Source organism: Phocoena sinus, chromosome X (assembly GCF_008692025.1).
Source record: "Phocoena sinus isolate mPhoSin1 chromosome X, mPhoSin1.pri, whole genome shotgun sequence".
NCBI classification, from domain to species: Eukaryota; Metazoa; Chordata; class Mammalia; order Artiodactyla; family Phocoenidae; genus Phocoena; species Phocoena sinus.
Genome location: NC_045784.1, coordinates 112,319,207 through 112,344,653, shown reverse-complemented (window position 1 = coordinate 112,344,653; position 25,447 = coordinate 112,319,207). Strand labels below are relative to the sequence as shown.

Below are 25,447 nucleotides of genomic sequence, written 5' to 3'. Positions count from 1 at the left end.
ATGTATATCCATATAGAGATAATATGTGTGTGTACAGATAATCTAGATACAAATGTAATCAATAGCAGCCATCTGTGAATTTCTACAATTTTATCATGAAGTAACATGTTCTTCAAAGTAGGCTTTCTCATCATGTATTTTAATTAATGATGGGTAAACGAGACAAAAATAATGCAGTTTAATTCTGTAAGAAGACATCTTGGATAACAGTTTTATATCACTAACTGGCCTGAGAACATTCAACAATCAAGATGTGGAGAAAACAAACTATCAGTTGGATTTATTAAAAGATTAAGTATTTTTTGGGTGACCAGTACATGTACACTATGAGGAAAATTTTTTTAAATGTGAAATCTTAGGAATAAATAATAAAAACAGAGTTATAATTCATTTTCCATGTGAGTACTGAATATGAATAAAGAAAGGTTGTAAGCAAACAATAAAACTCAATACCATGTCAGTACCCATTTTCAATGTAATATACAATAGCGCATTTTAAATAGGGCTTCTTTAATATAAGTCAGTCACCAAAACTAGCGTATCTGATACAGGTGCCTAAAAATAGCAAGTGTTCAGATTTGCTCTAGAGTGGGTCTGGAATTACAAGGATTCAATCCAGAAAGAGTAAACCAGAATAAGCAAAACACACACACACATCACCACCACCAACAACAAATTCCCTGGGCTGCCTACAACCCCGCCTGCTATGGAAATTAGAAGGGAGACTTAAAACCACTGAGATTGAATGACCACCCCCATAGGATTCCTAAAAAGGAATCTGACCCACTAAATAAGCTTTTTAGGAAAGAATATAAAAGCAAAGTGAACCACAAAGAATCAAGTAATTAGGTATACAGTAAAATAGAGTAATGGCTAACACTTAAAAGTATATTGTATAGGAGCTACCAGCAGTATCACCTCCTCTTGGAAGCCTTTCCTTCATACCATCATGGAAAAAAAGGGTAGAGGTGACCATTTTCTTATTTATGCCTCATCTGTACCTTGTACACATTCAATCACAAAATCTACACTATTTTAGTGCAATATGAGACTGTGAGCTCTTTAATGGCAGGAGTTGTTCACTTTTACATCTCCATAACCTAGTACAGTGTGTGACACATAGTGACTGTTTGGCTATTTAATGATTCATTCGACTATGCATTAATGCCACAGTCACCTAATTCACGTACTATTAGAATAAATTAGGCTCTGTGGGGAATTCCCTGGCAGTTCAGTGGTTAGGACTCTGCGCTTCTCCTGCAGGGGGCCTGGGTTCAATCCCGCAAGTCGTGCAGCGCAGCCAAAAAAAAGGTTAGGCTCTGTAAAAAGCCAGGGAAGGGCTTCCCTGGTGGCGCAGTGGTTGAGAGTCCGCCTGCCGATGCAGGGGACGCGGGTTTGTGCCCCGGTCCGGGAAGATCCCACATGCCGCGGAGCGGCTGGGCCCGTGAGCCATGGCCGCTGGGCCTGTGTGTCCGGAGCCTGTGCTCCACGGCGGGAGAGGCCACAACAGTGAGAGGCCCGCGTACCACAAAAAAAAAAAAAAAAAAAAAAAAAAGCCAGGGAAATCGATGAATTTCTATATCAGTATTAACTAATATAGATAGTTTATCCTAGGGTATATTTGATCAGCAGAACATAAAAAGACAGCATCAATTTTTGTGCAGGCCAACAGCCTGATGGGTTATAAACACACCCTTTTGGCCTAGAGATAGATGGACAAACAAAAAAACCTTCCCCCTCGTAAGCTCTGAAAATCAAAGATCTAACTAATACTGCCCTCCTTTAAAAAATATCAATATGGGGATACATTTTTTAAATTTTAAGATAATTTAAACTCTAAGCTAGATTTTTCTAATTATGTGTTGTTTTATATTTCAATAGACACAAATCCTGACTCTATAAATATGGAACCCAAGAACTCAGGTTTTAGTCACCAAAGAGTTTTCTGTGATGCAGTAATAACTCCATCTGCTGGAACTTCAGGTGTCTGCTAATTCCATAATCCTAGAAACTAAAAATCCAACTTTTTTTTTGGTGGGGGGGAACAGATATTAATCTATCTAATTCCATTTCAACAAATATTTATCATGTACTTAAGATGTGCCATGCTCTGTGCTAAGGGATGTGAAAACCAAGACGGGTTGAACTAAACTCCCCGCTGTCAAGAAGCTTACAACCTAGAGGGAGAGAGAGATGTGTAAATAACCACCATAACTCAATGGAATAGTGACATACTTACATATGCCATCAATTCTGAGGTTGAGACAGACTGGACCATTGAGAATAATGTGTAAAAGCCCAGGGAGAAAGCTCTTTCCAGGCAAAGGATATGTCTCAAGGCTCAGCTGCCTTTCTGTTCCTCTATCAACCCAAAAGTTCAGGTGTGGAAAAATGTTGCAGCTGAGTACTGGGATGCATTCAGGATACAGCTGCTAAATCTAAAACCAGCCTATTTTGGCACTACAAATGGAGCTGAGTTCTGTCTGAAGCCAAAGGCTGTCAAATCCTAATTTAAGACATTGCCTTTCGAAAAACAGAGTTAAAAAAAGAGAAATACTTATAATGAAAATACCTTATGACTTAAATAATCCAGCGTACACATTACCTTTAAATATGATCCATAGTATTTTGTTACATATGAGCTGTCACACTGACTCAAAACAGTTATTTCTTGCTGAATGTCTTCAATTTCATCTTCGGCTTCCTCAAGGTCTATGATTTTAATAGCAACCACTTGCTGGGTACGGTTATCAATACCTTTGAACACTTCTCCAAAGGAGCCTTTTCCAATGCGTTCTAATTTTGTGAACAGTTCTTCTGGATCAGCTATATTATTCTAAGGGGGGGTGGGGAGAGAAAGAAAGAGCACAAACATTTTGCATCAAGTTTTTAAATGAAGGAAAATGAATCACATGACAATACCACATTAAAAAAAAAAAAGCATACAAACTCCCTTGACTCTCCGCATGTGCTTTGTTAGAACAACTGTATCCCAAATGGCCAACTAGTCCATATTCTATTGGATCACCCACACTAAGTGGGCTTAGCTGATCCTGCTAAGGATCACAATCTCCTATAGCAAATGTTGTCTCTGGTGCACACCAAAGGGCCAGACTCTTTTTAGAATAAAGCAGCTGAATATACACAGTTTGCACATTAATGCAATGGTAGTGATAATGAGAGAATACCTAATCTAAGCTATAGGTAGGTGAGTTGTTAAAATTCTTACATTCCATCAGCAAAATGTTACCTTTTAAATCTCCTCTCTCTCCAACTTGGACATCCTCATCACTGCACCTATACTTCTAAACCACCATATAAACAACACAGAGCACAAAAGACCCAAAAATCTACAAGTCCTTTTTTTCTTCTTTACTTGGGATCCTATCTGTATGTAATGTTCTCATCAATGGCTGAAATAAGATTCTATGCTTTTATCATGATTGCAAGTACTCATAAGGAAATGGTAATATGTTGAACTTTCACAACACATCTCACAGTAGGAATCCAGAATAAATCAATATTTTGCTACAACAAAATCTGAATCAAGCATAAGGTTTTAGGTTAACAGATGTATAGGCATGACTTAGATTTATAAATTCACTGCCCTTTCCTGATTCAGAAATATCCTTTATCTAACAGTGTACAATTCTGAATTCAAATTTTACTCCCACAAGATAACCTTTAACCTTACTTAAACTCATATTGCTGAATATATACTACTGATCAAGTAGAAAAAAAGATTTCCAAACCTCACAGAAATGGCATGTTATTAATTTATTATTTTTTATTTATTTTTATTTTTTCATGGGAAGGTGTTTTATTTTAAACATAGCAGTGTATACATGTCAATCTAACTTATACTTAAGTGCTTTATTAGTCCAGACCTAAAACCTTACTTTGAGTTCCTTCAAAATATAGAAGGATGCTATATAGTTCTGATGAACTGTCTATATTTAATTTGTTAATTGGACCTAGATTATCTGTTCATTTATTACAGTTGAACCTGGTCATCAATTTCAGGGGACAAATTATTGAGATAGCATGTTCCTTTATATCTTCTTTTATTAGACAAATAGATCATTAAAGTTTATTATTTTTCTGTCAAGTTTGTTGCACCATGATCACCAAATAGACCCAGTAAACTGCCTGCTTTTGAGTAACTTAAAAACTTATGACTGATTTTAAAGAATTTCGCCAATTTTTCTTTTTTCAACCAGCCTAAATGACAGTTCGCACATGACCTGCTAAATGTATAAGCTTCCCCATTCTCCTTGACTGGATTTTTTCCTATTTCTAAAAGACACTTTCCATGTATGCCATAGTCTCTTTGATATGGCAAGCTACTTGTTTTATCCCCACCCACCTCTAGTATTCACATGGGACAAATACATCTTCAGCTGCCCATATGAGCTTTTAAAAATAGTTTAGGCTTCGTAGGTTGCAAATGTTTCTTTAATGCTAACATTTTGTTATAATACCTTCTCCAAAACTTGCGTACCATCGTTATTGATTTACTTGGTGCTTAATTTCTTACCAAGACATTGTATAATAGCTAACCCACAAGTTACCTCTTCCTACTTTTGGTGATGGTTCTTGTCTTTCTAGTACCTTGCAGCAAAAATACTCACCAAATAGCTCAGTGATAGGTTCACCACCCTATAACTTCCTAAATTCAGTGAATTTGGAAAAATAAAAAGAGCAAATCTTTCAGTTTTTCTGACGTAACTACAAAATAATCTAAAAGTTATAAATATACCATTGATTAAAAAGTAGACAGTACTGAATATGTACTTTCTGATAACACATTCTGGACTAGGAGGTATATTAACTCTATGATGAGATTTTTTGTTGTTGTTGGAAGAAACAAAGATTAAATCCTAATCTTCTTAATTCGTGTTTTAAAAGGATTTGACTGAAACAATCAACCTTAGGGAGAACACAGCTGTTCTTGATTTCTATAATAAATGGGTTCCTGAAAGTATGCAAATCAAAGATTTAAAAATCAAGTCACATTTTGAATTTTAAACATGCTCTGAAGTGAATCCTAACTCATCAATAAATATAAGATTTTCAATCAAGGAATACCAAGTTGGAAAAAGAGAAAGATCTCTCATTTACACAACATTTGCACTTCCCAATCTTTTATTTTGGGACTAAAACTTCTCATGCAAAACCCCAATTTTCAGAGTGGAGGGAACCTTGAAAACAAGTTTTCATTCGTATAACTTCATCTCCCTGACTTCCTGAATCTGGGATAGATAATACCTAAGTTCTAACTCCCCATTCACCACGTCGCCAGCTTCTTAAACCAAAGTAAGACATATTTCCTTTTGGTTTTTCATGCAAGGGCAAAAGTCAAGTAAATAAATGGTAAACACTCCAAGCAATGCAATTTAAAAACCACCTTTATAAAGATGCTGGCTTGCCCAATCATTCATATTCACTCTTCTTTAGAGCCTCTAAGAAAATCAAGTCAGCTCCCTCTCAACACAAATCAAATAGTCTCTTAAGAATATTAAAATTTCTAAATCTTTCTATCTCTATTGCAAAATTAGTTTACTTCTATATCTGTGTTTGCATTGCCCTCTTAAAGCCATAGCCCAGGAAGGAGCTCTAAGTTCTGCAGCAGCAAAAAGGATGAATGGCTAAATTAATGTCACATTGATTTACAACTAATGGTAGATGACTTATACACGTTGCACAAAAATGCATCTGTGAAAATGAAAACCTCAGAGATCCATCTCAGGACATTCTCATTATTCCTTGACCTTCATCACCTGTCCTTCCTTAGCTTGGATTTGGACTCTTCAGCTATAGGTAGATTGTTACAAATTTAAGTCTTAGACAGTATCATTGCCACTAAAACAGCAAAGATAACAACAACCTTTTAGTATGGAAATACTCTGAGGAAGTCCAAAGGGGGAAAATGTAGGATGATCACCTTACTTGTCTCCTGTGGAAAGTCAGGGGCAGATGGGAGGGAGATCAAGATGGCAGAGTAGGAGGATGCTGAGCTCACCTCCTTCCACAAACACATCAAAATATATCTTACATATGAAGCAACTCCTGCTGAAAACCTGGAGCCTGACATAAAGGCTCTTCTACAACCAAGGCTATAAAGAAAGAGTTGCACAGAGTTGGGCAGGAAGGGAGGAAAAGCGATCTAGTTGGGACAAGTGCCCAAGGAGGGGACACACAAGAGGCAGGGGATATCACAGCCTCAAGGATCCTCTGTGGGTAGTGATGGGTTCAAGCCACATGTTGGGCCTGACTCTGGGAAGACGAGTCCCCTTAGCTGGTTTGAAAACCAGTGGGACTTACCAGAGGGCTGTAAGAAACTGACACTCCACTCATGAAGAGCATGCACACACTTGCTTACTCCCAGGGAACAAGGCGGAGGAAATAGACTGAAAACTACCTGGAGCTCTGGCTGGTTTCCCACAACTGCCACAGCCTGCTTCCCAGCCTGCAGCGGGTGCCCACTACAGCCTCTCTTGCTCTGGTGCAGCTCTCCACTGCCACAAAGGCTGCTGCTGCCAAGGAGAGTGTTCACACTTAGAGAGAATGGAGCTGCCTCGGACCCAACCCTGCCTCTGAACAAGGGGAAGGCAGCCATTACCAGCATGCACACGAGGAAGCAGCAGATTGAAAATTGCCTGGGGCTCGGACTAACTTGCTGGGACTGTCCCAGCACTTACCCTGGCCTGTCCCGCAGGCCCCCTCTAGTACCTGTTGCTCCAGTGCTGCTCTCCACTGTGGCAGAGGTGCCATTGCCAGGGGGGTGGTGCACACACTTAGAGGGAAAGGAACCAGCTCAGACCTGACCTTCAGGGCTTCTGCTCCAGTACCTTGGGCACCAACTCTGCCCCCAGTGAGGCAGTGATGGCCGCTGAGCATAGAAGAAGCCCTGGCTCTGGCTCTAGCCCTTCCATCTCCAGCACCACCTTCTACCAAGCTGATAGCTGCCAGCACACCCTGAGGGAAGATGTGACTCTTGCTCACGTCAGATCTGGCTCTCCTACCATAGCCACTGGGCACATGTAGACTGTATAGGGATGCTCCCACAGAAGCGTCAGATAGGTAACTCTATCACCTAACTTCATAGAGACAGAGAAAGTTAAACAAAATGAGAAGACAGAAGAATATGTTTCAAATGAAAGAACAAGAAAAAAAACCTGAAAAAAATCCTAATGAAAGAGAGATAATTAATTTACCAGATAAAGAGTTCAAAGCTTTAGTAATAAGAATACTAGCTGAACTTGGGGAAAGAATAGATGAACACAGTGAGAATTTTAGCAAGTAACTAGAAAGTATAAAAACAAACCAGTCAGAACTGAAGAATACAATAACTGAAATGAAAAATACACTAGAGGGAGGTAATAGAAGATTAGGTGATACAGAAGAATGCCTAAGTGATCTGGAAGATAAAAGAATGTAAATCATGCAATCAGAAGAGCAAAAATAAAAACGCATTTTTGAAAATGAGGATAGTTTAAGGGGCTTATGAGACAACATCAAACATACTAACATTTGCACTGTAGGGGTCCCAGAAGGAGAAGAGAGAGAGAGAGAGAGAAAGGGGTAGAAATGTACTTGATGAAATTATGGATGAAAAATTCCCGAAGCTGAAGAAGGAAATAGATTTCCAGGTACAGGAAACACAGAGAGTCCTAAACAAGATGAACCCCAGGAGAACCAGACCAAGAAATATCAGATTTAAAATGGTTAAAGTTAAAGATAAAGAGAGAATTCTAAAGTCTGCAAGAGAAAAATAAAGAGTCACATACAACGGAACCCCCAAAAGGCTATCAGCTGATTTTTCTGCAGAAATTTTGCAGGCCATAAGGGAGTAGCATGATATATTTAAAGTGCTGAAAGGGAAAAACCTACAACCTAGGATACACTACCAGGCAAGGCTATCATTCAGAATTGAAGGAGAGATAAAGAACTACTCAGACAACCAAAAACTAAAAGAGTTCATCAATAGTAAACTGACCTTAGATGAAGTGTTAAAGGGTTTTCTTTAAATGGAAAAGAAAAGGCTACAAGAAGTAAGAGTTTATAGGAAAGGAAAAATCCCACTAGTAAAGGAAAACATATAGTAAAGGATGTAGACCCATCACTTAAGTAAACTAGCATGGTTTGTGAACACCTAGAGGGGTGGGATAGGGAGGGTGGGAGGGAGGGAGATGCAAGAGGGAAGAGATATGGGAACATATGTATATGTATAACTGATTCACTTTGGTATAAAGCAGAAACTAACAACAACAACAAAAAAGAAATGAACTATCAAGCCATGAAAAGACATAGAGGAACCTTAAATGCACATTACTAAGTGAAAGAAGCCAATCTGAAAAAGCTACATACTATATGATTCCAACTATATGACATTCTGCAAAAAGACAAGCTGTGAAGACAGTAACATGATCAGTGTTTGCCAGAAGTTAGGTGGGAGGGAGGGATGAATAGCTGGAGCACAGAGGACTTTTAGGGCAGCTGAACTATTCCACATGATACTACAATGGTAGATACAAGTCAAACATTTGTCAAAACCCATAGAATGTACAATACCAAAGGTGAACCCTAATGTAAACTGTGGACTTTGGGTACTAATGATATATCACTGTAGATTCATCAATTAACAAATGTACCCCTTTTGGGCAGGATGTTGATAACGGGGGGAGATACTGTGCACATGTGGGCATGGGGGTATAGGAGAACGCTCTGTACTTTCTGTTCAATTTTGCTGTGAACCTACAATTGCTCTAAAAAAAGTTTATTAATTTAAAAAAAAAGACAAAAATTGTAAAATCAAGTACAATGATACAAAGGTAAGAGACAAACACAAAGATGTAAAATATGTCATCAAAAACACACAATGTTGGGGAGAGGAGTAAAAAATGTATATCTTTAAAATGTGGTTGAACTTAAATGACTACCGGTTTAAAACAAGTAGATATAGTTATAGGCCAACATATAGGAAACTGATGGTAAGCACAAATCAAAAGCCAACCATAGATTTAAAAAAAATGAAAAAGAAAGGAACACACACATACCATTTAAGAAAATCCACAAACCACAAGGGAAGAAAAAGAAGAAGAAATGAACAAAGAAGTACAAAAACCACTGCTGCCTAAGATAATAATAAGGTCACAGACACCCCAAAACACACCACTGGACGCTGTCCTGCCCACCAGAAAGACAAGATCCAACCTCATCCACCAGAACACAGGCACTAGTCCCCTCCACCACAAAGCCTACACAACCCACTGAACCAACCTTAGACACTGGGGTCAGACACCAAAAAGAATGGAAAGTACGAACCTGCACCCTGCAGAAAGGAGACCCCAAACACAGTAAGTTAAGCAAAATGAGAAGACAGAGAAACACACAACAGATGAAGGAGCAAGGTAAAAACCCGCCAGACCAAACAAATGAAGAGGAAATAGGCAGCCTACCGGAAAAAGAATTCAGAGTGATGATACTAAAAACGATACAAAAGCTTGGAAATAGAATGGAGAAAATAAAAGAAACGTTTAACAAGGACCTGGAAGAACGAAAGAGCAAACAAACAATGATGAACAACACAATAGATGAAATTAAAAATTCTCTAGAAGGAATCAACAGCAGAATAACTGAGAGAGAAGAACGGTTAAGTGACCTGGAAGATAAAATAGTGGAAATAACTACTGCAGAGCAGAATAAAGAAAAACAAATGAAAAGAATTGAGGGCAGTCTCAGAAACCTCTGGGACAACATTAAACATACCAACATTCGAATTATAGGGGTCCCAGAAGAAAAAGAGAAAAAGAAAGGGACTGAGAAAATATTTGAAGAGATTAGAGTTGAAAACTTCCCTAATATGGGAAAGGAAATACTTAATCAAGTCCAGGAAGTGCAGAGTCCCATACAGGAAAAATCCAAGGAGAAACACACCAAGACACATATTAATCAAACTATCAAAAATTAAATACAGAGAAAAAATATTGAAAGCAGCAAGGGAAAAACAATGAATAACATACAAGGGAATACCCAAAAGGTTAACAGCTGATCTTTCAGCAGAAACTCTGCAAGCCAGAAGGTACTGGTAGGACATATATAAAGTGATAAAAGGGAAAAACCTACAACCAAAATTACTCTAACTAGCAAGGATCTCATTCAGATTCGACAGAGAAATTTAAAGCTTTACAGACAAGCAAACGCTAAGAGAATTCAGCACCACCAAACCAGCTGTACAACAAATACTAAAGGAATTTCTCTAGGTAAGAAACACAAGAGAAGGAAAAGATCTACAATAAGAAACCCGAAACAATTAAGAAAATGGTAATAAGAACATACACATCAATAATTACCTGAAATGTAAATGGATTAAATGCTCCAACCAAAAGACATAGACTGGCTGAATGGATACAAAAACAAGACCCGCATATATGCTGTCTACAAGAGACCCACTTCAGACCTAGGGACACATACAGACTGAAAGTGAGGGGATGGAAAAAGATATTCCATGCAAGTGGAAATCAAAAGAAAGCTGGAGTAGCAACTCTCATATCAGACAAAATAGACTTTAAAATAAAGACTACTACAAGAGACAAAGAAGGACACTACATAATGATCAGGGGATCAATCCAAGAAAATTTAACAATTGTAAATATTTATGCACCCAACATAGGAGCACCTCAATACATAAGGCAAATGCTAAAAGCCATAAAAGGGGAAGTCGACAGTAACACACTCATAGTAGGGGACTTTTAACACCCCACTTTCACCAATGGACAGATCATCCAAAATGAAAATAAATAAGGAAACACAAGCTTTAAATGATACATTAAACAAGATGGACTTAATTGATATTTATAGGACATTCTATCCAAAAACAACAGAATACACTTTCTTCTCAAGTGCTCATGGAACATTCTCCAGGATAGATCATATCTTGGGTAACAAATCAAGCCTTGGTAATTTGAGGAAAATTGAAATCGTATCAAGTATCTTTTCTGACCACAATGCTATGAGACTACAGTCAATCAAAGGAAAAATTCTAAAAAAATACACACACAAGAAGAATAAACAATAAACTACCAAGTAAACAAGATATCACTGAAGAAATCAGAGGAAATCAAAAAATACGTAGAAACAAATGACCATGGAAACACAATGAGCCAAAACCTATGGGATGCATCAAAAGCAGTTCTAAGAGAGAAGTTTATAGCAATACAATCCTACCTCAAGAAGCAAGAAACATCTCAAATAAACAACCTAACCTTACCTAAAGGAATTAGGAAAAGGAGAACCAAAAAAACCCAAAGGTAGCAGAAGGAAAGAAATCATAAAGAGCAGATCAGAAATAAATGAAAAAGAAATGAAGGAAATGATAGCAAAGATCAATAAAACTGAAAGCTGGTTCTTTGAGAAGATGAACAAAATTGATAAACCATTAGCCAGACTCATCAAGGAAAAAAGGGAGAAGACTCCAATCAACAGAATTAGAAATGAAAACGGAGAAGTAACAACTAACACTGCAGAAATACAAAGGATCATGAGAGATTACTACAAGCTACTATATGCCTATAAATTGGACAACCTGGAAGAAATGGACAAATTCTTAGAAAATCACAACCTTCTGAGACTGAACGAGGAAGAAAGAGAAAATATAAACAGACCAGTCACAAGCACTGAAATTGAGACTGTGATTAAAAATTTTCCAACAAACAAAAGCCCAGGGCCAGATGGCTTGACAGATGAATTCTATCAAACATTTAGAGAAGAGCTAACACCCATCCTTCTCAAACTCTTCCACAATATAGCAGAGGGAGGAACACTCCCAAACTCATTCAACGAGGCCACCATCACCATGATACCAAACCAGACAAATATGTCACAAAGAAAGAAAACTATAGGCCAATATCACTGATGAACATAGATGCAAACATCCTCAACAAAATACTAGCAAGCAGAATCCAACAGCACATTAAAAGGATCATACACTATGATCAACTGGGGTTTATCCCAGGAATGCAAGAATTCTTCAATATATGCAAATCAATCAACGTGATGCACCATATTAACAACTTGAAGGAGAAAAACAATATGATCATCTCAATTTTGACAAAATTCAACACCCATTTATGATATAAAAAAAAACCCTCCAGAAAGTAGGCATAGAGGAAACTTTCTTCAAAATAATAAAGGCCATACATGACAAACCCACAGCAAACATCATCCTCAATGGTGAAAAGCTGAAACCATTTCCACTAAGATCAGGAATAAGACAAGGTTGCCCACTCTCATCACTTTTATTCAACATAGTTTTGGAAGTTTTAGCCACAGCAATCAGAGAAGAAAAAGAAATAAAAGGAACCCAAATCAGAAAAGAAGAAGTAAAGCTCTCACTGTTTCCAGATGACATGAAACTATACATAGAGAATCCTAAACATGCTACAAGAAAACTACTAGAGCTAGTCAATGAATTTGGTAAAGTAGCAGGATAGAAAATTAATGCACAGAAATCTCTTGCATTCCTATACACTAATGATGAAAAATCTGAAAGAGAAATTAAGGAAACACTCCCATATATCATGACAACAAAAAGAATAAAATACCTAGGAATAAACCTACCTAAGGAGACAAAGGACCTGTATGCAGAAAACTATAAGATACTGATGAAAGAAATTAAAGATGATACAAACAGATGGAGAGATATACCATATCTTTGGATTGGAAGAATCAACATTGTGAAAATGAGTCTACTACCCAAAGCAATCTACAGATTCAATGCAATTTCTATCAAACTACCACTGGCATTTTTCACAGAACTAGAACAAAAAATTTCACAATTTGTATGGAAACACAAAAGACCCTGAATAGCCAAAGCAATCTTGAGAAAGAAAAACGGAACTGGAGAAATCAGGTTCCCTGACTTCAGACTATACTACAAAGCTACAGTAATCAAGACAGTAATGGTACTGCCACAAAAACAGAATTATAGATCAATGGAACAGGATAGAAAGCCCAGAGATAAATGCACACCTATATGGTCACCTTATCTTTGATAAAGGAGGCAAGAATATACAATGGAGAAAAGACAGCCTCTTGAATAAGTGGTGCTCAGAGAACTGGACAATTACATGTAAACGAATGAAATTAGAACACTTCCTAACACCATACACAAAAATAAACTAAAGACCTAAATGTAAGGCCGGACATCATCAAACTCTTAGAGGAAAACATAGGCAGAACACTCTATGACATAAATCACAGCAAGATCTTTTTTAGTCACCTCCTAGAGAAAGGAAAATAAAAAGAAAAATAAACAAATGGGAGCTAATGAAGCTTAAAAGCTTTTGCACAGCAAAGGAAACCACAAACAAGACGAAAAGACAACCTTCAGAATGGGAGAAAATATTTGCAAAGAAGCAACTGACAAAGGATTAATCTCCAAAACATACAAGCAACTCATGCAGCTCAATATCAAAAAAACAAACAACCCAATCCAAAAATGGGCAGAAGACCTAAATAGACATTTCTCCAAAGAAGATATACAGATTGCCAACAAACACATGAAAGAATGCTCAACATCATTAATGATTAGAGAAATGCAAATCAAAACTACAATGAGATATCATCTCACACAGGCCAGAATGGCCATCACCCAAAAATCTACAAACAATAAATGCTGGAGAGGGTGTGGAGAAAAGGGAGTCCTCTTGCACTTTTGGTGGGAGTGTAAATTGATACAGCCACTAAGGAGAACGGTATGGAGGTTCCTTCAAGAACTATAAATAGAACTACCATACGCCCAGCAATCCCACTACTAGACATATACCCTGAGAAAACCATAATTCAAAAAGAGTCGTGTACCAAAATGTTCATTGCAGCTCTATTTACAATAGCCAGGTCATGGAAGCAACCTAAGTGTCCATTGACAGATGAATGGATAAAGAAGATGTGGCACATATATACAATGGATTATTACTCAGACATAAAAAGAAATGAAATTTAGTTATTTGTAGCGAGGTGGATGGACCTAGAGTGTGTCATACAGAGTGAAGTAGCTGAGAAAGAGAAAAACAAATTCTGTATGCTAACACATATATATGGAATCTAAAAAAAAAATGGTTCTGAAGATCCTAGGGGCAGGACAGGAATAAAGATGCAGACCTAGAGAATGGACTTGAGGACATGCAGAGGGGGAAGGGTAAGCTTGGACGAAGTGAGAGAGTGGCATGTATTATATATACTACCAAATGTAAAATAGACAGATAGTGGCAAGCAGCCACATAGCACAGGGAGGTCAGCTCAGTGCTTTGTGACCACCTAGAGGGGTGGGATAGGGAGGGTGGGAGGGAGATGCAAGAGGGAGGAGAATGGGGATATATGTATATGTATAGCTAATTCACTTTGTTATAAAGCAGAAACTAACACACCATTGTAAAGCAATTATACTCCAATAAAGATGTTAAAAAATATCTATTAGAAGCAGCAAATGCAGTTCTAAGAGGCAAGTTTATAGTGACAAAAGCCTTCCTCAAGAAAAAAAAAATCTCCTACAGCCTAACCTACAATCTAAAGGAACAGCAATAGAACAAACAAAGCTGAACGTCAGCAGAAAAAAGGAAATAATAAAGATCATAGAAAAAATAAATAAAATAGAGCCTAAGTAACAATAGAAAAAAATAAATGAAACTAAGACTTGCTGTTTTGACAAGATAAATGAAAGTGATAAACCTCTACTAAGAGGAAAAGAGGACCGCAATAAAACAAAATACAAAATGAAAGAGAAGAAATTACAAGTGATACCACAGAGGTACAACAAATCATAAGAGAGTACTACCAACAGTTATATGCCGATAAATTGGATATCTAGAAGAAATGTACAAATTTCTAGAAACATGCAACCTGCAAAGGCTGAATTAAGAAGAAACAGAGAATTTACAAACTGATCACTACTAGTGCAACTGAATTTGTAATAAGAAAAACTCCCAGCAAACAAAAATTCAGGATTGGATGCCTTCACAGGGTAATTCTACTAAACATATAAGGAAGAGCTAATACCTATCCTTCTTAAACTATTCCAAAAAATTGAAGAGGATGGAACACTCCCAAATTCATTCTGCAAGGTCACCACTACTGTGATACCAAAACCATACAAAAACACTATAAGAAAAGAAAAGTTTAGGCCAATATCGTTGATGAATATAGATTCAAAAATCCTCAACAAAATATTAGCAAACCAAATACAACACTTAAAATGATCATACACCATGATCAAGCGGGATTTATTCCAGGGATGCAAGATTGGTTCAATATTTGCAAATCAATCACTGTAATATATCACACTAACAATAGTAAGGATAAAGATCAAATGATCATCTCAATAGATGCAGAAAAAGCTTTTGACAAAGTTCAACATCCATTCATGATAAATACTCTCATCAAAGTTGGTACAGAGGGAACACACATCAACATAATAAAGGTAATTTATGACATACCCACAGGTAAAATCACACTCAATGGTAAAAATCTGAACATCTTTCCTCCAAAATCAGGAAGAAGACTAGGATGCCCACTCTCACCACTTATTTTTTTTAACGTCACATGGCCATATGTTTTTTTAAAAACATTTATTTTATTCACTTCTTTTTTTTTTTTTCCTTTGGCTGTGTGGGGTCTTCATTGTAGCACGCAGGCTTCTCTCCAGTTGTGGCATGCGGGTTTTCTCTCTCTATTTGCGGTGTGTGGGCTCTGTAATTGTGGTGTGTAGGCTCCAGAGTGCATGGACTCTGTAGTGTGCAGGCACACGGGCTCTCTCATTGAGGTGCACCAGCTCAGAAGTTGTGGCACACGGGCTTAATTGTCCCATGGCATTTGGGATCTTAGTTCCCCAGCCAGGGATCGAACCCACATCCCCTGCATTGGAAGGCAGATTCTTTACCACTGGACCACCAGGGAAGTCCCTCTCACCACTTCTAACATAGTATTTTAAGTCCTAGCCACAGCAATCAGATAAGAAAAAGAAATAAAAAGCATCTAAATTGGAAGGAAAGAAGTAAAAACTGTTACTACAATGTTTGCAGATGACATGAGACTTTATGTAGAAAACCCTAAAGTCTCCACCAAAAAAATAAATAAATAACATAGTTAAGTTACAGGATACAAAATTATATACAGAAATCTGTTGCTTTCTATACACTACTAATGAACTATCAAAAAAAATTAAAGAAACAATACCACTTAAAACTGTATCAAAAAGAATAAAACACCTAGTAATAAATTTAACCTAGGAGGTGAAACTCCTATACTCTGAAAACTATAAAACATTGATAAAGGAAACTGAAGATGATACAAAGAAATGGAAAGATATCCTGTGTCATGCACTGGAAGAATTGCTATTGTTAAAATGTCTATATTACCCAAAGCAATCTATAGATTTAATGCAGTCCCTATCAAAATATCCATGACCTTTTTTTTATAGAACTAGAACAAATCCTAAAATGTATATGGAACCACGAAAGACCCTGAGTAGCCAAAACAATCTTGATAAAAAAGAGCAAAGGTGGGCTTCCCTGGTGGCACAGTGGTTGAGAGTCTGCCTGCCAATGCAGGGGACATGGGTTCGTGCCCCAGCCCGGGAGGATCCCACATGCCGCGGAGCGGCTGGGCCCGTAAGCCATGGCCACTGAGCCTGTGTGTCTGGAGCCTGTACTCCACAACGGGAGAGACCACAACAGTGAGAGGCCCGCGTACCGCAAAAAAAAAAAAAAAAAAAGAGCAAAGGTGGAGTATCATGCTCCCTGACTTCAGACTTTACTACAAGTCTACAGTAATCAAAACAGTATGGTACTGGAATGAAAACAGACACAAAAGTCAATGGAACAGAATAGAGGGCCCAGAAATAAACCCACACATTTATGGTCAGTTTGACAAAGGAGACAAAAATATACAATGAGGAAAAGATAGTCTCTTCAATAAGTGATGCTGGAAAATTGGACAGCTACATGTAAAAGAATGAAATTAGAAAATTTTTCTCACACCACATACAAAAATAAACTTGAAAGGGATTAAATACTTAAATGTAAGACTGGAAACTATAAAACTCCCAGAAGAAAACAAACATAGCAGATCACTCTTTGACATAAGTCATAGTATTTTTTTTAGATCTGTCTCATCAGGCAAAGGCAATAAAAGCAAAAATAAACAAATGGGACATAATTAAATTTAAAAGCTTTAGCACAGCAAAGGAAACCATTGATAAAAAGAACAGGCAATCTACTGAGTGGGAGAAAATATTTGTAAATGATATAACTGATAAGGGGTTAATATCCAAAATATATAAATAGCTCATCAACTCAATATCAAAAAAACAAACAACCTGATTTAAAAATGGGGAAAGGACCTGAATATACATTTTTCCAAAGAAGACATACAGATGGCCAACAGGTGTATGAAAAGATGCTCAACACCACTAATCATCTGGGAAATGTGAATCAAAACCACAATAAGATATTACCTCACACCTGTCAATATGGCTATCATCAAAAAGACCACAAATAACAAATGTTGGCAAGGATGTTAAGAAAGTGGAACCCTTGTACACTGTTGGTGGGAATGTAAATTGGTGCAACCACTATGGCAAACAGTTTGGAGGTTCTTCAAAAAACTAAAAATAGAACTACCATATGATCCAGCAATCCCACTCCTGGGTATATATCTGAAGATAACAAAAACATTAATTGAAAAAGATATATGTACCCCAACGTTCAGAGAAGCATTCTTTAAAATAGCCAAAATATGGAAACAACCCAAGTGTCCATCAATAGATGAATGGATAAAGAAGATGTGGTATATGTATCCAATGGAATATTACTCAGCCATCAAAAAGAATGAAGTTTTGCCATTTGCAACAACATGGGTAGACCTGGAAATGGATGGACTTAGTGAAATAAGTCAGAGAAAGATGAACAGTGTATGTTATCACTTATATGTGAAATCTAAAATATAAAACAAATAAATATATATAACAAAACAGAAATAGACTCACAGATACAGAGAATAAACTAGTGGTTACCAGTAGTGAGAGGGGCTAGGGAGGGGCAAGATAAGGGTAGGGGATTAAGAGGTACAAACTACTATGTATAAGCAACAAGGATATATTGTATAGTTCAGGGAATTATAGCCATTATTTTGTAATAACTTTAAATGAAGTATAGTCTATAAAAATATTGAATCACTATGTTGTACACCTGAAACTATTATAATATTATAAATCAACTATAATTTTAAAAAAGGAAAAGAAAAGGAAAGTCAGGGGCAGATGGAAGAAGGCTTCTTGTATACTTAAATCACAGAATTAGAGGGCTGGAAGAACTCTCTTAAAGGCTTTCTAAGTACTCTCCAGTCCTGGCTACACATTAGAATCACCAGTACATCTTTTAAAATGCAGATACATAGGCCTCATTCCAAAACTACTGATTCAGAATCTCTGAGACTAGGGCCCATGAATCAGTATTTGTTTAAAAATGTACTCCAAACTATTTTTTATCTAGTCATTTTGGCACCAGTCTTAAAATCAGCATTTAGGAACCACTGAGCAGATAGATCTGAAATTTGAATCCTTCATTATAGGGAACTCATTATCCCTATTTTTCCCAGGCAAGCATGTGGCTCTCTTCTAACTCTGCACACTAAAAGTGAACATCTTGGAGATTAAAATAAAACCAAGAGGACTTTGGTATTTACATATACATACCTATATTTTAAAAATTAAGTCCTGCTATACTCGTTCTAAGGACACCTCGAATAAGACTGTAAATGTAACATTTACCCAAACTCATGCAACATATCCCATACTCCTTATGTATGTATTCTTGAATAATTTTTACCCAATACAGTCTATGTAATAATAGGGTATATAATAAGCTATGATGTATTTGATGGCCATTTTGAGTTAACAGTCAATATTGACAAAGAGTAAAAGTTTAGGTCTAGTTAGCTTCTAGAAAATGGGTACAAACTGTGGAGGGGGGTGTAGGGGCAAAAAATTTTTTCCTCAGCCCTCTTAGGGTCTCTGCCTAGGTTTGAAACTTAAACTAAGACAGATGAACAGAAGAAAAGAATATAATTTAAAATAAAGTTTTACATGACACTGGAACCTCCATATGGAAATGAAGACTGAAAGAAATGGTTAAACCTGTGTTTTTATGCTAAGTTTGATGAAGAGTGGAACGTCGCGGAAAGAGTGATTGGGCAAAGGGTATGAGCTAAATACAGCAAACTGTGGGAAACTTAGCAACGCCTGTTTGTTCCGATTCTTTTTGGCGCCACCTTGTCTTTGGAGATAAGGATGCTCCTTTCCTCTGGGCATAGGGAGAGCACCTCTCAAATGAGAGTTTTCTGACCTGCTTCAAGGCAGCAGTGTGGGGGAGGTCTTTCTCAAACTCCTTCAACTTAAAATATTCAACATGCCAAAGTGCATATTTTGGGGTTAGTGTGTCCTGAACCCCATCAGGGGACATTAAGAATAGGTGATTAGAAGAAACAAGAAAATTGTAGGCCAAATTAGAATTAGGCTTGGGCTTCTAGCAGTATGAAGACCTGGAAAGCCAAAGGTAGGAAAGAACCAAAGATAAAGAATCTAGTTTCTTTGAATCTGAGGTAGCTATGTAAGCCCTCTAGTCTGGAACTGAAAGTGAAAACATAATAGATTCAGGAAAAGGAAGATAGATTTCTCAGAGGTTTTTACCAAGAAGGGTTGAGTTCAGGTGAAAGAACCTTCAAAAACCGAGAACCAAAGTCAGCAAGGCTGACCTCAAACTAGGTTTTGCACTTGCCTCCCAACCTTAGTAAAATCCATACTATGAGTGCTCTTGACTATAAAATACATTCTGCACTTTACAAAGAATCATCTGTGTATTGGCCTATCAGTGACTCACTAATGAGGAGGGGCACACAGGAAATTATGAGCAAAGAATGTGCTAATGCTATCAAGGCTTAGAAAGGAATATCTCTTACTCATTCCAGCCTCTCAAGTGGTAACAACCAGAAGGGATCTGCAATGAACTCAGGATGCCCTGACAATCACAGAGAGTAACTAAAAACATTAGCTTAACAATGTACTAAAAACTAGAGATACACCCAGTTAGCTACCTCTTTAAGGTGCTCAGATTAGTTCTCCTAAGTTAAAGAGGAAATATTTTTCTAGATTACCTCCACGTCTGTACTATTACATGTCATTTAACAATATGGAATGCATAGAAATATAAGTCTTTCTCTAGTGGTTCCATAAGCCTCAAATTCAATTCGTTTTATTATGGTATGTTAAGATTTTTCAATTGCCCTATGAACACTGCCTAAAAAGTCTGTTGCGTGCTTCCTAATCAAGATATTGCCAGAAGAAAAAAGGGAAAGATTAAAAATCAACAGCCATCTACCCCTTAGCACTACTTGCGTTCAATACCACAGGACACTATCTGTCTTTTTAAAGTGCTATATATGATCTAAGCACAATTGACTTCTCTCTGGATAGAACCATAACAGTCATAGGCGTTTAGAGCTGGAAGGAAATTGTTATTTAATGCAACTCCTTATCACCACTGTCAGCAACAAGCATTTATTGTTTGCCTGCTGTGTCCTAGGTTAATACCACCAAACAGAAGCTGCGAAATTTAAGGCCATTTATGTCAAAATGATGGTAGATGTAGGGAGAGATTAAAAATGGAAACAGAAATCCTGGAATTAAAATAATTATAGAATCTCTGAGATGAACAGGAATTTAGCAAGGAATGAATTTAGCAGGATAAAAGGAATTTAGATTGATCCAAAATGTACTTTTACAGGGAGAAAAACTGTAGTCTAGAGAGGTTACAAATTGTTCAGTGATATAAGGCAATTAACTAGTGGCAAAGCTCAAACTTGAGCCCAAGTCTCCTGACTCTTAAGTCTAAGTTTCTTTCACTACAGCTTGTAACCTAAACTATACCCTTTTGCTATAAAACCAAAATTATTTTCCATCATGAACAGATCACACAACTATCCAATGTCTACATACTAATATCCCTACACTTAAAGAAATTGAAAAAAAAAGAATTTGAAAAAAATTTAAACTTAGAAGAATTCGAAAAAATTTAAAATAGGACTTTCCTATTCTTTGAATACGATTTCTTATAAGTTTTGAACGACTATGCAACTGACTGATCCCTGTATATATGCACAATTACCAAACAGTTCATATTAGAGTCTTACAGTATGTAATCTTGACTTTCTGACAAGGTTACTATACTTGGACCATTTTTCCATGTCAATAACTAGACTGGATTGGGGTAGCCTCTAAAGTGTGGGAGGCAAGGTAGCAACGGTATTCTATACCATGATTCCCATAGGACCCAATGTCCGGAAGCCAACAGCTCCAATTCCAGCTTTATCAGTGATTTATTGTAGACTTCAGTAACCATTAACACTAAGGTTTTCAGTTCTGTTCAGAAGAAAGACCCTCAAACTGATGAAATTATCCAAGAATAAAGACAATACTTTTGTGCTAGGTTTTATATAGGCATAGAATTGTTCAAATGACCATGTGAATACTCAGATTACTTTAATAATGAGAAGCATAAAGCAAACTCCTCACAATTTTTTCTAAATTTTTGAAGAATGTGATGTTAGCAGAGTATTCCTCTACCTTACCTCAGGTTCATATTACAAGTATCTGATGAAATTTTATGGAAATCTTAAGAGACCTCTGTGATTTATATTTATGAAGTAAAATATTTAGCTTCACTACATTTTGCATATAACAGAATAAGAACTAAGATCAAAATTAATTATGTCTGTATGTGTTTCAAATTAAACAGAAGAATTGAGCTTAAAGTCAAATCTCTTGAGGTGGTCAGTTGTTTGAGTTTGTATTTCCATGTCTGTGAGAGTTCAAAATACTTGTATAAAGAAAATGTTCCTAGTTAACCTATTCTTATTGAATACCCACATCTCTCAAAGGTAATTATAACTTGCTTTTGCAACATAAAGTAGAAGTCAAATTATTTGATTTTATGTACATAATGACATAAATGAAATGTAGTCAGAGATATAGTTAAAACAGCCCTGGGCTTCCTTGTGGTCTTCAGACAGCATTTTCTAAACTCACAGTTGAGTCCTTGTCTTTACTCACCCACTTAAAAGGCAGTTTAAAGATGGATGAGGCAGCAACAAGGCAGCCCTGGTTGTAATAGGAAAGCATAAAGTCAACAATTTAAACTTTCAGCAATACTGTGCACAGCAACAAGAAAAATGTGTTCATAAGGCAAAAATAAAATTAAATTTATAAGTACTTTTTCATCTTTCCTTTATTATTCCTGTTTTTTGGGGTTTTTTAATTTATTTATTTTTGCCTGTGTTGGGTCTTCGTTGCTGTGCACAGGCTTTCTCTCTAGTTGAGGCGAGGGGGGCTACTCTTTGTTGTGGTGCGTGGGCTTCTCATTGCAGTGGCTTCTCTGGTTGCGGAGCATGGGCTCTAGGCATGCGGGCTTCAGTCGTTGTGGCTCATGGGCTCCAGAGCACAGGCTCAGTAGTTGTGGCGCATGGGCTTAGTTGCTCCGCAGCATGTGGGATCTTCCCAGACCGGGGCTCAAACCCATGTTTCCTGCATTGGCAGGCTGATTCTTAACCACTGCGCCACCAGGGAAGCCCTATTATTCCTGTTTGTAAATGCACCTCATTAGCAAAAATACTCAGAATGCAAATATTTTAGTAAAGGATAACTCTGTTGAAATTATTACAAAAGATTTTGACATAGCTGCTCGAAGAGTTTCACCTGATTAATAATTCTGAGTCTACTTCATCTTTAAGAACAAAAGAAAAATTGATAATATTCCTTCATCTTAATTCCTCCTACTCAAGAGAGGATAAGAGAAGAGCTTCCTCTGCCCCCTAAGTTGCATTCTTCTTTTTACCCAACCTCAGATCAGAGGAAAAGAACAATGAAGTAAGCAGGACACATTCTGGGATGTGAAGAATGCAATTCTTTACATAAGTTTGCAGGACAGTCCAATGTACAATCCGGTAAAGAAGAATGAAACACTTCTTTGATTCTATTGTCACTTTACCACATGCCACATTTTTCTCAACAAAGCTGAACTACAGAAAGACTGAGAAGAAATTTAATTATAGCTTCCTCCATCTTAGAAATCCTCAAGCAAGAAACAAAGTCATAACAGGCAGCACTTTTATTAGCTCCATTTCCCAGATCTTTAAATTCCTAGTATTTTAATTGAGAGTAGAAATGTCAGATTATTTTGTTCAGCCAGGTAAATCACCTTTGGATCTAAGACCTCTTAAATTAAAGGAAATAACTAATTTTGTCTTTTTGACTAACTCTCTGGGAGCTGAAGTTCCCTTAAACCCTTATATCCATAGGTAAAGGGAAGGAAACATCCTGCAAACAATCACATTCTTCTTTCAATAACCAAAAGTCAAGGCTATCATCACAATAAATGCTGGACGCAGATTCCATTGCATCATTTAGCTCATTTCTCTCTGACCTCACAGCCATTCCAAAGGAAAAAAGGAGATCTGGTTTCTTATAAGTATTACAGAGGTAAACAGCAGAGAGGTCAGGCAAAATTGGCATAATTTTGCTTATCCCAGAAATTACACGAAATCAGCGATTAAATGTCGGCTTCACCATCTGTATAATGAGGGAGAGAGGTGGGCTCAGGGAACTGTTAAGTCCCTCACTGTTCTAACACTGTGAATTAGTGAAGCATTAGAAGCCAAATCCCTTTGTTCCCCTCCTTCTATCACTAGCAGTTGCCAACTCTAGTTCTGAAGCAATCATTAAGGTAAGGAATGAACTGGCATTGGCCACATGGCCAACTCTACAGTGGTATACAATGGCTCAAATGAAAAGTATATACTATCCCATTGTTCCAGTAAGAAATTCAGAATTAGAGTAGGCTGCATTCAAGTTCCAACTCTCTGATACTATAATGAAGCAGGCTCAGAAGCCAAGGATGATGGATGGATAAAGAGTAGCAGAGTGAACTACAATCCAGACTGACCTCTGGCCCCTCACACTGGCCATGGCCCATTATACATGAGTGACTGCTCCAAGGAAGACAAGGGGAGCCAGGAGTTCAGCTCATACAGGACCTAAGGTTATATTCGTCTTCCTCTTCTTTTAATTGTAAATTCATTCAGAAAGTAAAGTGGCATGCAGAAACTAATGCAGTTATATTTGCCCATATACAGAACTAGAACATCCAACAAAACTAAAGGACCAAAGGGAAAATTTCAGGGATATCTTACCATATCTCAAACCCAATGCTTCAGTAAGTAGTAGCTTAGACATACAAACAAATGCAATGTTCCATTGGGGTACAATTCTACTTTCTTATGTTTGAGCCTTTAGGCCATGCCATTTTCGCAGTCAACAACACCCTACTTCTCCTCTGGAAATCCGCATCTCTAATTAAAACAAACAAACAAAAAACCACCTTCCGAACTCCCCAGGGGAACCTGATCACCCAAACAAATTCAATTGTTTCACCCTCTGCCCTCCCACAGCCCTTTGCTTGAGCCTCCATTACAGCACGCATTTCATTATTTTTGCATTCTCTTTCATTGCCATGACTTTTCTATTGCTATTTTCTAATGAGTAAGCTCATTGAGGTTGGGGCTCTATCTCACTAAGCACCAGGTACCCTCACAGCACCCAGTACAGTACTTCGTATATTGTGGCTCTTGAATGTTTTTAGGGTGCTTACCTGGGGGCCCTCCTAAGATGAAATCTTTGGCATGAGGTTATCCTTCCATTTGCAATTTGAATTGACTTTCAGTACAAGGAAGATTACATTCAATAAACTGAAGGATGTTAAAATAGTTATGAGATTCTAAGTCAATCTCTACTCTCACATGTGATTGACATAATAAAACTTTCCAAAGTGACAACTTTGAGTTTTTTCCTTTCTACTGGGGAGCTCTTTGGGTTGCAAAACAGCAATTCTTTTTTTTTTTTTTTTACATCTTTATTGGAGTATAATTGCTTTACAATGGTGTGTTAGTTTCTGCTTTATAACAAAGTGAATCAGTTATACATATACATATGTTCCCACTCTCCTCCCTCTTGCATCTCCCTCCCTCCCACCCTCCCTATCCCACCCATCCAGGTGGTCACAAAGCACCGAGCTGATCTCCCTGTGCTATGCAGCTGCTTCCCACTAGCTACCTATTTTACGAAAAACAGCAATTCTTGAAATAATATGGAGCTATACTCTAAGGAGAGTTGGTAGGAACCATACACACAAGGATGCACCTCAGTGGCATATGGAAATCTGATTCTGGAAGCACATCTGTAATCACTATTAAACAGAGCCACATGACTACTGTATGTCCTAGAGAGTCTCGCATGATGTCATACATTAATGCAAAGATTAGAGGCCTCAAAGAGCTACAGTCT

General features: G+C 37.3%; 1 protein-coding gene across 1 annotated transcript in view; it reads right to left on the bottom strand.

The window, feature by feature from the left end:
- The window catches only part of STK26 (serine/threonine kinase 26), a 62,445-nt gene that overhangs the window by 17,759 nt on the left and 19,239 nt on the right, over positions 1 to 25,447 (bottom strand). The window contains exon 3 of the mRNA XM_032620432.1: positions 2,606 to 2,836. Coding sequence (XP_032476323.1) covers positions 2,606 to 2,836 — 231 coding nt within the window. The remainder of the gene's footprint in view (positions 1 to 2,605; positions 2,837 to 25,447) is intronic.